We start from the raw sequence: 13,423 nt of genomic DNA on the forward strand, positions 1-13,423 counted from the left end.
AGCTAGACCAGGCATCCCCAAACTTTGGCCCTCCAGGTGTTTTGGACTACAATTCCCATCATCCCTGACCACTGGTCCTCTTAGCTAGGAATCATGGGAGTTGTAGGCCAAAACATCTGGAGGGCCACAGTTTGGGGATGCCTGAGCTAGACTGATTTTGATTTGATTTGATTTTAAATGTGTTTCCCTTCCCCTACTTTTTCTACCTTTACCCTTTCCATACACTGACAGTTGACTTCAAAGGGATTTCTACTGAATTTCTCACTAAAATTGTCCCTGTGTTCTACATACACGGTAACTACCTTTTTATTCTAAGAAGAGTTCACAAGGCTCTGTAAAGAATTGGTGTCCTCTGCCCTTTGGAAAAGTGAAAGTAAAGTGCCCATTTATTTTTCTCTAGAGATGGACTGAAGGGAGGGTCCTTATCTGTAGGAGTTAGGTAAAGGTAAAGGGACCATTAGGTCCAGTCGTGACCGACTCTGGGGTTGCGCGCTCATCTCGCATTATTGGCCGAGGGAGCCGGCGTATAGCTTCCAGGTCATGTGGCCAGCATGACAAAGCCACTTCTGGCAAACCAGAGCAGCACATGGAAGCGCCGTTTACCTTCCCGCTGTAGCGGTTCCTATTTATCTACTTGCATTTTGACGTGCTTTCGAACTGCTAGGTTGGCAGAAAGGAGTTAGGTAAAGGTAAAGGGACCCCTGACCATTAGGTCCAGTCGTGACCGACTCTGGGGTTGCGCGCTCATCTCGCATTATTGGCCGAGGGAGCCGGCGTATAGCTTCCAGGTCATGTGGCCAGCATGACAAAGCCACTTCTGGCAAACCAGAGCAGCACATGGAAACGCCATGAAGGGAGGGTCCTTATCTGTAGGAGTTAGAAACCTCCAAAGCAGCTGAACAGTCTAGGGCAGTGTTTCCCAACCTTGTGCCTCCAGCTGTTTTTGGACTACAACTCCCATCATCCCTAGCTAGCAAGACCAGTGGTCAGGAATGATGGGAATTGTAGTCCGAAAACATATGGGGGCACAAGGTTGGGAAACACTGGTCTAGGGTATGTTGGGAGGTTCAACCCGACTAAGAGAAGCCTGTCAGGATTCCTTTCTGGTGAATCCTACAGGGGATCCACCAGTAGGAAAAGATCCCCCCAAATCTATCACAAGACATTGGAAATTATTTTGTTGGAATGGTTAACTGCCACAAAAGCAATGGGGAGTCATTGATCCTGTTTACAGGCATATTCAAAGTCACCACTTCCACATCCCTCCCTAACCCAGTGCCTTCCAGTCCACTCATATTAAGACTCCATCTCCATCCTTTAACTCTTGCATAGCTCCTTGGGATAAATTCCCCAGCCCACTGCCAAATCTACCACAACTGAATAGACAGCTACTCCCCTTCTTAACAGGGAATAAATTGGACATTTTTTTTCTTCCCTGGATCCCGGCAGTTGTTATGGGCTCACAGCTGCAGGTCCTATTCACACCTATAGCTTGATGCTGATGACACCAAGGTCGCAGGTTCAATCTCCTAAGGGACACCTGCATATTCCTGCATTGCAGGGGGTTGGACTAGATGATCCTCAGGTTCCCTTTCAACTCTATGATTTTATGATTCTAACACCAACCATGGTTTAGTATTATGAAAGAGAGGCGCAGGTGCTCCCCCTTCCTCTTATGTTCACCCACACCTGTTCGTTATTACACGTGAAGCAAGCCAAAGCCAGCTTCCTAGGCTCTTGGCTCTCTGAAAGATTGCTCCAAGCCTGCCTCTCAGCTCCACAGACACAGCCTATCAGTTCTAACTATCCTGTTGTCACTACAGTAGGAACTCTAGCTTTGCTTGAGACATACCAAGAGTACTCACCATTGCTTGTAGATCGACTTGTGGATTCCAGTCAGAGTCATAGAGGATAACAACATCAGCTGTTGCTAAATTAATCCCCAGGCCTCCAGCTCTTGTACTCAGCATAAAAATAAACTTTCTGCTGTTGGGAGCATTAAAGGTGTCTATTGCTTCCTATAAAGGGAAAACAATTTAAAATTGCAGGGATTTCATGAAAATAACCTGTTTACAGGGTATTAAAATTGCAAAAGTTGCTTATTTCCCCTGGAAAAGCTGTTGGGCTAAATATGGACAAAGTAAGATCGCCATGAATCAAAATAATTTCCTTCAACTTCACTATAGTACCACAACAAGGCCCCCTGAACCAATGAATCACAGATAACCTTCTGGATGCTTATTCCTCACAGGTACTGTGTAAATGCATCTTTCACTTGACTGTTTAAACACAAATTAGAAGACTGAATGATATGAAAGAAACTCAAAGGACCATTTAATAACCCTAGATCAATCCCTGTTTATAAGGCATGCCATAAAAGAAATCCTTATTTAGCAAGATAGCACTCAGGGAAGCTTAAATGCCAACAGAGAAATGACTAGCCACCATATAAGAGCCACTGGACAGCTACTGTCAAGGCTCCAACCTGCCTCCAGGATAGAACGGAATGAAAATCCAATGAGCTACATAAATCCTTCTCACCTCTCTCTCTTCATGCGGTGTTTGCCCATCTAATCGACAATACTCATAGCCCCGCCACATACAATAATCTTCCAGTATATCCAGCAGACGGGTCATTTGGCTAAAAATGAGAACTCTGGAACCTGAGAGACGAATAAGTTATAAGAATACAATTAATCACACTGCTGAACTTACACTTATCTATATATATAAAAATGTAAAAATCATGAAAATCCAGGTTCCACTTTTCTCCGTAACCGCTTGACCGATCGTCCTGAAATTTTGACACAACGATCCAGGCCACTCCCCGTGCGTTGTTGGGGACAAAAATCCCTCAAATCGCATACCTGGGCAGGTACAAACCTGGATTTCCACCAAGTCAAACAGCGCCCTCAAGTGGAATTCCTCCCACAGTACACCCCCTCCCTTCCTGTGAAATCTAAGCCACACCCACAAACCAAATGACATCATCATCATCACCCAAGCAACTGAAACCACCAAGGCGGCCATGATCTAGGCCTTTGTTTTATGTAGGCCCCTGACAGGTCCGGGGGGGACGACCAACAGCAACGCACTTGGGGGCACGGCAAGGGGTTTACTTTACCATTTAGCACCACTACCCCCACCAAAAAAATCACCCCACCAAAAAACCAACATTGCCAAGTGGAGGTCGGGGCCTGCCTGGGGGGGGGGGGTTGGCACAGACCGCAACACGGCTTTTGATTTATGTAGGCCCCTGTACGGCAAGGGGTTTTTACTTTACCATTTAGCAACACTACCCCCCCCCAAATCCACAAGACAAAAATAAATACCATCCTTCAAAACGTCACGAGATACACCGGTCATGGGGGGGGGGGACAAACTTAATAGATCATGGATCGGGACACATGGGGCCAGTCACAGGGATTAGCCACAACAATGCACCACACCCACAAACCCCGCCTCTGCCACGAGATCCTGTAAAACAGGAGGTCAAGGCTCCATTTTACAGACTAGGCCTCAGCTCTACATCATCATCAACCAAGCAACTGAAACCACCAAGTGGAGGTGTGTGGGGGGGTGAATAGAGGGCAGGGATAAGTAATGGGTCAGAACAGGGTGGGGGGAGACACAGGGATGAAACCTGCCCTCTCCACAATATCTCCCCTTGGCTTTGCAGACTAGGGCGCTTTCCAGACTAGGCCAAGTGGAGGTGGGGGGCAATAGAGGGCAGGGATACATAATGGGTCAGAACGGGGGGGAGAGACACAGAGATGAAACCTGCCCTCTCCACAGTGTCTCGCCTCGACTCAGGGGGACTCTGAGGCTCAGGGGGATCTGAAGGGGGGCTATTACCCTCAATTTCACAGACTAACGCACAGCAACGCGTGCAGGGCCAGCTAGTATTAAATAAAAGTGTGTTCTCTGTCCCATACACTGCCTCTCCATTTTACTCTATCCTTTCTTCTATAACTTCTGGTACTGCTGCTCCCCCTCTATAACTTTCTCTCAGTTCCTAAGCCCCTTCCCCATACTAAAAACTTGCTTCCCCCATTCCAACCTAATGTCTTCTGCTTCATTGGCATCTCCCTAGTCTCGAGAATTCCACCCCAAAGGTCTACAGCAGTAACAACTGACCTTCTCAATTTTGGATCCTGATAATTGCACCCCACTACTTTTCATCCATTTAAAATACCACTTTGTACACATCTATTTGGCTAAGGCATGGAACCCTGGGTCGGTGCAATGTGTGCCCCTGCAGAACACAGACATAATACACATCACCTTGGGCTGCCCTGCTAAAGGCCAGATCTTCTACAAGAGGGGTGGCAGGGTTTGTTCCCAGTACATTACTTTAAGGTCCCCATTTTTAGGCACTGTATTCTTTGCCATATGAATAGATGGATGAATTAAAAGGGATAGATTCATAGACCCACCTGCAGTGGGAACTAAATCTGCACTCTTCCCCAGTTGACCCCAGGTTTTCCTCCATCTAGGCTGCATCCAGAAATACATCCCATTTGCCCCTTCTCATTCAGTGGGATCCACCAGAGAACCTTAAAATTGCTTTCCCTCATAGTTTCACCCGGGGTTCTTTTTTCTTGGTCATGCCACAATTACTAGATACATTTCTAAATGAACAGTGACTTATAACGAGCCCTTCTTACCCTGCTCTTTGAGTTTTGATAGTAATTTATCCAGAGCAACCATTTTGCCACTGTTGGTCACAAGATGAGTATCAGTGGTATAGGGTGGGCCAGGCTCGGCACCATCAAAGAGGTATGGGTGATTACAGCACTTCCGCAGCTGCATCAGAATGTTCAACAGCCGCATCTTATCCATTTTTCCGGCTGAATTTAAGATATCAATATCTTTCATTAGGATCTTGGTATACCTAAAAGGTTATTGGACAATTTAAAAACAAAAACAAAAACTGTTTATTGTGAGGACCATGCCTGTACACAAATATCAACACAACAATAATTAAAAATGTTAAAATTCATTGCATACTATCCCAACAAAACCTTCATCCCACAAAACAGGAAGAGAAGGAAAACAAGCAATGAGTTAAACCAACGATGAAGGGGTCTTTACTTTATCATCCATAAATCTTTCCCTGGCTTTCATGGCCTTCATCACAAAGACCGCTACCACATGGGTAATTCGTGGGTTAGCATCAACTAACAGAAATTTTACTCTATCTTCAGGATTGATTATAGAGTTGGGTATAATTTGCAGCATCGCATCTCTAAAGCCCGAGTAAATGGGACAATAGAGGAGGTAATATATAAGATCCTCTTTAATTTTCATGAAGCAAGGGCATAAACAGTGTTCTGCTGGGATTTCTGTAAATCTACCAGTCAGGTATGCAGTTGGCAATGTTTGAAATCGGGCCATAGTGAAAGCTCTCCAGAAGGTGGGATCAGTGATATCCACCAGGTAGTTGGCACAGATTTTGACTGCTTTTACTCGGGGAAACCAGTAGGAAACCAGTAAAACAACTCTTTGTCCTTGGACGTATGAAAGCATACAAATATAAAGGCATCTAAATCCCAATGCTTTACACATTTACACAGTGGCAACTGGCATTTATTTAAATGTGGCTTGCGTCTCTAAGATTATTTTATTTTTCAGCAAAATATGATTCCAAACAAAGATTCATTAGCACTAGCTGCACACCCATCAGATTTGACAGTGGTTGGGGACAGGGAGGCCACTCCAAGCACAGACTAAGAGAAAGATAGGAAAGAATTCGGACAAGTTTCTGCACATTCTGAAGCCCCCAGCTGAGTTTATCCTGAAGTGCTACCATGGGCCAAGCTTGGGCAGGAAGCCCTGCTACACGACCATAGTGAAACACAAATACCCATGTCCAGCTTAGCTCAAACACAACATTCTGCCCCAAAGCTACTGAATCTGGATACTAAAGTGGTAGCCAAGAGATACGCTGCCTCCTTCATCATTCACCCGCTAGCCAATTCCTGGCTTCCAGGGAGGGACTGCATCTCTGACACCATTCCACTCTTTCTCTGTATACAAATTTCCTTAGCTCCATGTTGGAACTGAGGAAAAAATGTTTTTATACCTAAGGTTCACACCATGTAGAATGGCCTTGCTTCATCTCATCCTGAAACCAAGTTTCTGTCTTCTGTTTCTCTGAGGTGACAGCTCACAGTATAAAACACAGATAGAATATAGGGAATTGGTTTTATTTTTTATCTACACAGACACCTGTACTTTATATAGTACATTTCAAATGCGCAAAGTGCTGCAAATACATTGTCTCAGTAGTACTGTAAGGTAGGTCAGTACTGTTATTTCTCTATTACAGACTAAGGTGCGGGGTTGGGACAGAGATGTGGTAGCTTGCCTAAGGCAATTTAATGAATGTGTATCTTAAATCATACGTAGGTTTGAAGCGGGTCTATACTGTAAATATGTTATAGTTCCTATGTTAGGCCAGTATAATAGACTGATTTTAAATTAAATTTTAAAAAAGAATCTTACCATTCCCTCTGCATTTTGCTGAGTCCTAGATAAATTTTTACTTCTTTTTTAGGAGGCAAGCTCTTCTCCACCTCAGCTTTTATACGCCGTAACAAAAATGGCTTCAAAACCTAAAAATCAACACATCAACACATTTTACATATTGCTACAAGTCAGCGTTTCAAGTACAGTATTTGTTTTGCCAGTGTCCTAGACTTCTTATACTGCTCTTATGGTGCCTTTTCCTAATCCTAATTTTTTGAGGCTACTTGAAGTGGGAGAGCATGCAGAATACATAAGCATTTCTCATGGTGTTTATAGGACCAACAGGAGCAACTAGGATCCCCTTACACAGAACATATCTCCTAAAGACCTTGTGAAAGGGAAGTCTCAATATGCGCCTCATTCTAAATACATTTACTGAGTGTATAGTATAAATAACTGGATGCTTTGCTTCTGTTGGGAAAAGACACATAGGCACACATAAGTAGTTATGTTAATAAGCAATAAACAAACGACTGCCTCGCCAGAATTCCACAAATTCTGGCTTATATCACATCACAATATACACAACACATAGCCTTCATTTCTCAGAAACATACATCAAGATGTTACACTAAGAATCATATACTGTTTGTACAATACAATGGGAGAGAAATAAAATTTATTTCAGAAAGCAGAATTGCCATACTTACTGCGTGAAGTCTCTCTACAAGTTTTTGATCACCAAGGCAATTTTTAGTGTCAAACCATGAATCAAAGTCCTGTAAAAATTATGTTGTTGTTACTATGTTTGTACTTTCAAAACTCAAGGGAAATTTTTAGTAAACTAGAAAGGAAGCTGTCCACTGGAACAGTTCTTCCCTTCTTTAACATCTAGTAAAACATACCTATGCCCTGACATTATTTTATTTCTGCCACAGATGTGCATCACTAGCAGGAGGGCGTATGTGAACAGGCACAAGCATCCCTGTTTCTCATAATGCACAGATCCACCTTAAAATGTGGCTCAAGGTGGTTGAACCAACCTATCAAAGCAGTTGCACCTACCCCTCCCTTCAAATGCTCATGTAGAATACACTGACTAAAAACTAAGTCAATAGGAAACAATGCAGTTCAGATACACCAATACAATGAACTAATTCTACTTGGTTGTATTTGAAAGATGCAATGACGACTTAGTCCCTCTCCTGTAAAATGTTCTCTTCTCACAGTGACCATTTCAGTTGCTCGTTATGCAACTTCACTATGTAACAGTATTAAGAATCTGCTACATAATTTTTTTCTCACTTTCCTCTCTATTCATTTATCTTCCCTTAAGAATGTAAACCATTATGATAAAAAGACAACTTAAGTTATTGGCAAAAGTTAGGTTACCATATAAAGTGTGAAGGGAAAAAAAGGACTTTAACATAATGTACAATCTCACCTCTGCAGAATTGAAGACATCAGGCAAAAGGAAATTGAGCAATGCCCATAGTTCATGAAGATTATTCTGTAAGGGAGTTCCTGTTAATAGCAACCGATTTGTTGTCTTGAACTCACGAACAATTTCAGAGAGCTAGGAATTTTTTTAAAAGAGCACTTATTACTACTACATTACTACCATACTCCAGGATACATTTTTTACAAATGAAAGTACATACAAAGCATTTCAAAATGAAGCTCCAAACTCCCATAACCTAACATAATAATTACAAGCAATATTAATAGTTCAGATGTAACAGTTAGTGTTTTAAATTCTTCATTTTTTTCCCTGCCTGCCATTCTGAAAGGAATTATTTTTTAACTTCCTATTTTTTCACTTCCTATTGTTTCCTATTTTCTGTGTACAAAAAGTTATCCTTCCATTCAAGAGTTACCAGATTTTCCCACTATCCTAGTATTCTGTAGTATTTCTCTAGGTATCTACAGAAATAAAACTGAGGCTCACCTTTGATTTTTCATTTTTGATTCGGTGGGCTTCATCAATCACCAGATATCTCCAGTTGAATTTTTTGAAAACAGACTTCTCTTTAATTACCATTTCATAGGAGGTAACACACACATCCCACTCTCCAGGCATCATAACATCGCGGATAAAAGCAGCCTAATGAAAAATGAACATTGTAAACACTTCTAGATAGGCAAGCTGAATAGGGCCACCTAACTCATTTGGAAGCTGCTGCTGCAGCCATATACTAATTATAAAGGGAAAGCATTTCACAAAAATGAAGAAGAAATGGAAGGTGGGGAGGAAATCAAGTTCCATAAAGGTTAATATGATGACTCATCACCCAGTAAATAAATCAAAATCAATGAGGACAAATGTATTTTTAAAAATAAAGGAGGGACGGATAAGTGAATGCCTTTTCTCAGATGAACCCTGGTGTGACATGTGTATCTTAAAATGAAGTATGTCATTCATTAATGCATACAAAACTTTTATATCCGCCCCTTCTCCAAATGGAGTCTGAGGTGGCTAGCAAGAATAAATAACAGAGCGCTACAAAATTTGATAAAAAGTTAAAAAAAACAAAATCATAGTAAAACAATAAGAACATTAGTGATGTGTGGTTTAACTGATGGCCTGTAAATTGCTGTGCACAATTATGATGCTATACAATGGGGGAAAGGCATCACACTCCCAACTTGAAAAGCAAGTCACTTCAAGTTAAAAAACGAGGAGTGGTATTTTATGCGAAAGAAAAATTGAATCCAAGACTGCTGTTCAAGGATGAAGAAGGGAGATATGTTGCTGTTGAAATAACGTTGCAAGGCAAAAGAATTTTAATTCTGGGAATTTATGCACCAAATGATGGAAAGGCTGACTTCTTTAAAAGACTCCATGAGGCTTTATTGGAATATTTGGACTATAAAATATGTTTGATGGCCGATTTGAACGGGGTCGTTTCAACATTAATGGATAGGTCACAGACAGAAAATTACAAATGAAAGAAGACTTCCAAAGTCTTTTTTCGAAATGACTGACAATTTGGTTTGATTGATACTTGGAAGTTGAAAAACCCATTGGAAAAAGACCAAACTTTCTTTTCAGATGCTAATCAATCTTGGAGCCGCCTCGACTACATCTGGATTACAAGAGTTAGCCCCGAGAATAAACAATGTGGAAATTTGCCCAAAAACTTCCTCGGACCATAATGCTGTATTATTGGACTTAAATACAGGTAGGTAGCCGTGTTGGTCTGAGTCGAAGCAAAATAAAAAAATTCTTTCAGTAGCACCTTAAAGACCAACTAAGTTTTTATTTTGGTATGAGCTTTCGTGTGCATGCACACTTCTTCAGATACACTGGAAACAGAAGTGTCAGACCCTTATATATATACAGAGGGTGGTGGGGGTGGGTGGGAATGGGTGATGGGCTGATGGGAGTGGTAAACCTGTGGATGGCTGTTAACGGTTGCTGATGGCTGCAATTAGTCCTGGGGGGAAAAAACAAGGGCTGAGACGCTAAAGAAAGCTTGATCATGCATAATGAGATAAGAATCTGATGTCTCTATTCATCCCAGGTGGCTCCATGGTTTTAAGCTTGGTAATGAGTTCCAATTCAGAAACTTCTCTTTCCAGTCTGCTCCTGAAATTTCTCTGTAATAAAACAGCTGCTTTGAGATCTTGTATAGAATGTCCTGGGAGATTGAAGTGTTCTCCTACTGGTTTCTCTGTCTTATGGTTCCTGATGTCAGATTTATGTCCATTTATCCTTTGGCGTAGGGTTTGGCCTGTTTGTCTTAAAGTTGGGACTTAAAGTTATCTTTGCAGGGTGCTTTTACATGGAGGATGAATGATGCACTGTTAAGAAATGAGAAGATTGTGGAGAAGGCCCAGAAAACCTTGAAAGATTATTTTGAAATAAATTTGAATTCGACAGTTGAAAAAAGGACAATTTGGAATGCAAGCAAGGCAGTTATGAGAGGATTTTTGATTCAACAAAATGCAATAAAGAAAAAAGAAAAAAATGCAAGAAAAGAGAGTATTCTAAGTAAAAAAAGAAAAAAAGAAATTAAGATGCAATCCCAAGAATAAACAGGTACAAAAGGAAATTAAAGCATTACAGATACAGTTCTCTCAACTGGTCAATCAGGAGATAGAATGGAAAATTAAATGGATGAAGCAAAGATCATTTGAATCTGCAAATAAATGTGGCAAATTGCTTGCTTGGCAATTGAGAAAGAGACAGAAACAGAATACAATAACGAATCTTGTGCAAGAAGGAAAGAATCTGGAGCACCCAGCAGAGATTAGAAAATGTTTCCAAAAATATTATAAGCAGCTGTATAAAAAAGAAAAAGAAGATAAAGATAAAATTGAGCAGTTTCTGGACAAAAATGGCTTGCATAAAATTCCTGAAGATAAAAAATCCCTACTTGGTCAACAAATTTCAAGACAAGTGGAAAATGCAATTATGCAAATGCAATTGGGTAAAGCACCAGGACCTGATGGACTGACAGCTAAATATTATAAAACGTTGAAAGACTGGCTGATTCAGCCTTTAACTGATTTATGCAACCAAATATTGGAAGGAGGGGAGGCACCGGAGACTTGGAGAGAGGCCTACATTACTCTGATACTGAAACCTGATACAGATAGAGCTCAAGTGAATTATCGTCCGATTTCCTTATTGAACGTGGATTACAAAATTTTCTCAAATATTTTGGCTTCTAGATTGAAAAACGTTTTAAAGGATTATATACATCATGATCAAGCGGGTTTTTTACCCGGAAGACATATGAAAGACAATATTAGGAATGTAGTGGACATTTTGGAGATGCTCAAGCAAAAGAAAAATACAAAAGCTGTATTAATGTTTATAGATGCTGAGAAAGCCTTTGACAATGTTTCTTTGATGTTTCTAAAGAAGAATTTAGAAAAGATGGAGATCGGCCAGAACTTTTTGGAGTAAAAGCGATCTACTCTGAGCAGAAAGCAAAGGTAATTGTTAATAATGTGGTATCAGGGGAAATTAGAATTGAAAAAGGAACAAGGCAAGGGTGCCCCCTCTCTCCTTTGTTGTTTATATCTGTCCTGGAGGTTTACTCTCTATGATTAGAAAAGAAGATGAGATTAAAGGTGTGAGAGTAGGGAGAAAGCAATTTAAACTCAAAGCCTTTGCAGATGACTTGGTATTGACTTTACAAGATCCTGAATCCAGTGCAATCAAAGCACTGGATTTGATATATGAATTCGGAAGTGTAGCAGGATTCAAACTGAATAAGAGTAAAACCAAAGTTTTAGATAAAAATCTAAATATTAATGAAAGAAAGGAGCTACAGGAAGCAACTGGTTTGTTGTTTGTTAAAAATGTGAAATACCTTGGTGTAAATATGACAGCAAAAAAATTGAATTCATTTAAATACAATTATGATAAGTTATGGAATGAAATTAAGAGATTTAGAAACCTAGTCGAATTTGAAATTGTCTTTGTTGGGCCGTATTGCAGCTGTTAAGATGAATGTATTGCCAAAGAGGTTATTTTTGTTTCAATCATTGCCTATAATTGACAAGATGGATTGCTTTAAAGATTGGCAAAAGGTGCTTTCGAAATTTATATGGCAGGGGGGGAAACCCAGGATTAAATATAAGATTTTAACTGATAGTAAAGATAGAGGGGGGTTTCCCCTGCCAGATTTAAAGATATATTATGAAGTGGCTACATTTTGCTGGATGAAAGAATGGTTTATGTTGGAAAATACTGATGTATTAGATTTGGAAGGGTATGATAACGCATTTGGCTGGCATGCATATCTGTGGTATGATAAGTTGAAGGTCCACAAAGGCTTTAAGAATCATATAATCGGAAAATCATTGTATAATGTTTGGATTAGATATAAAGATCTGCTAGAAAGAAAAACACCTAAATGGATTTCACCTCTCGAAGCTAAAGCACACAAAAGATTGAATATGGAAACCAGTTGGTTAAAATATAGGGACATGCTGATAGAAGAAGGAGACCAATTTAAGTTAAAAACATATGAACAGTTGAAGAATAAGCTTGATGATTGGCTCCAATACTATCAGATTAACGAAGTATTTAAATTGGACAGGAAACTTGGCTTTCAATCAGAGAAGTCAAAGCTGGAAACAGAATTGTTAGAACCAAAAACAAAAATACTTTTCAGAATGTATAAGTTAATGCTTGAGTGGCATATGAAAGATGAACAAACAAAGAATGTTATGATATTGTGGGCAAAGGATGTGGGACATAATATTTTGATGGAAGATTGGGAAAAATTATGGAAACAGAATTTGAAATTTACTGCATGTAATCTTTTAAGAGAAAATATAATGAAAATGATGTATAGATGGTATCTTACACCAGTAAAATTAGCTAAGATTTATCATAATCAGGATAATAAATGTTGGAAATTTAAGAGGAAGGATCTTTTTATCATATGTGGCGGACTTGCCAACCAGTAAGGGATTTCTGGGAGAAGATTTATAATGAACTAAAGAGAGTGTTGAAAAACACATTTATTAAGAAACCAGAATCCTTTCTACTGGGTATAGCTGGAAAAGAGATTCCCAAGAAAAATGTTAATTTTTTAATGTATGCTACAATGGTGGCAAGAGTATTACTAGCCAAGAACTGGAAGACCCATGAATTACCAACAGTGGACGATTGGCAAATGAAAATGATGGAGTACATGGAACTGGCTGAGATGACCGGGAGAATACACGACTGGGGAGAAGAAGCAACAGAAGAAGAGTGGAAAGATTTCTAAGTTTATTTTTAAAAATATGGTAAAATTGTATATTACGATTAGATTTAGAAGTTTATAGAAACTGCGGGTTTGACAATTATGTGAAGTAAATTGATGTATGAGAGATTTGAAATTGTAAGGAGTTTTAAACAATGATTTGGAAATTGCTAAAGATAAAGGAGAAATGAACCGCAGATAGAGGGAACTCGAGGAAGTCCCCTCATACCGTGTTTCTCACA

At 40.0% G+C, this 13,423-nt stretch overlaps 1 protein-coding gene across 1 annotated transcript in view; it reads right to left on the reverse strand.

Moving 5' to 3' along the window:
* Nucleotides 1–13,423, reverse strand: part of SMARCA1 (SNF2 related chromatin remodeling ATPase 1) — a 53,304-nt gene that overhangs the window by 25,108 nt on the left and 14,773 nt on the right. The window contains exons 7-13 of the mRNA XM_060270546.2: nucleotides 8,420–8,575; nucleotides 7,916–8,047; nucleotides 7,182–7,250; nucleotides 6,508–6,617; nucleotides 4,668–4,894; nucleotides 2,542–2,663; nucleotides 1,866–2,018 (exon numbers count right to left, since the gene is read on the reverse strand). Of these exons, the coding sequence (XP_060126529.1) occupies nucleotides 1,866–2,018; nucleotides 2,542–2,663; nucleotides 4,668–4,894; nucleotides 6,508–6,617; nucleotides 7,182–7,250; nucleotides 7,916–8,047; nucleotides 8,420–8,575 (969 nt within the window). The remainder of the gene's footprint in view (nucleotides 1–1,865; nucleotides 2,019–2,541; nucleotides 2,664–4,667; nucleotides 4,895–6,507; nucleotides 6,618–7,181; nucleotides 7,251–7,915; nucleotides 8,048–8,419; nucleotides 8,576–13,423) is intronic.

Source organism: Zootoca vivipara, chromosome Z2 (assembly GCF_965207765.1).
Source record: "Zootoca vivipara chromosome Z2, rZooViv2.hap1.1, whole genome shotgun sequence".
NCBI classification, from domain to species: domain Eukaryota; kingdom Metazoa; phylum Chordata; class Lepidosauria; order Squamata; family Lacertidae; genus Zootoca; species Zootoca vivipara.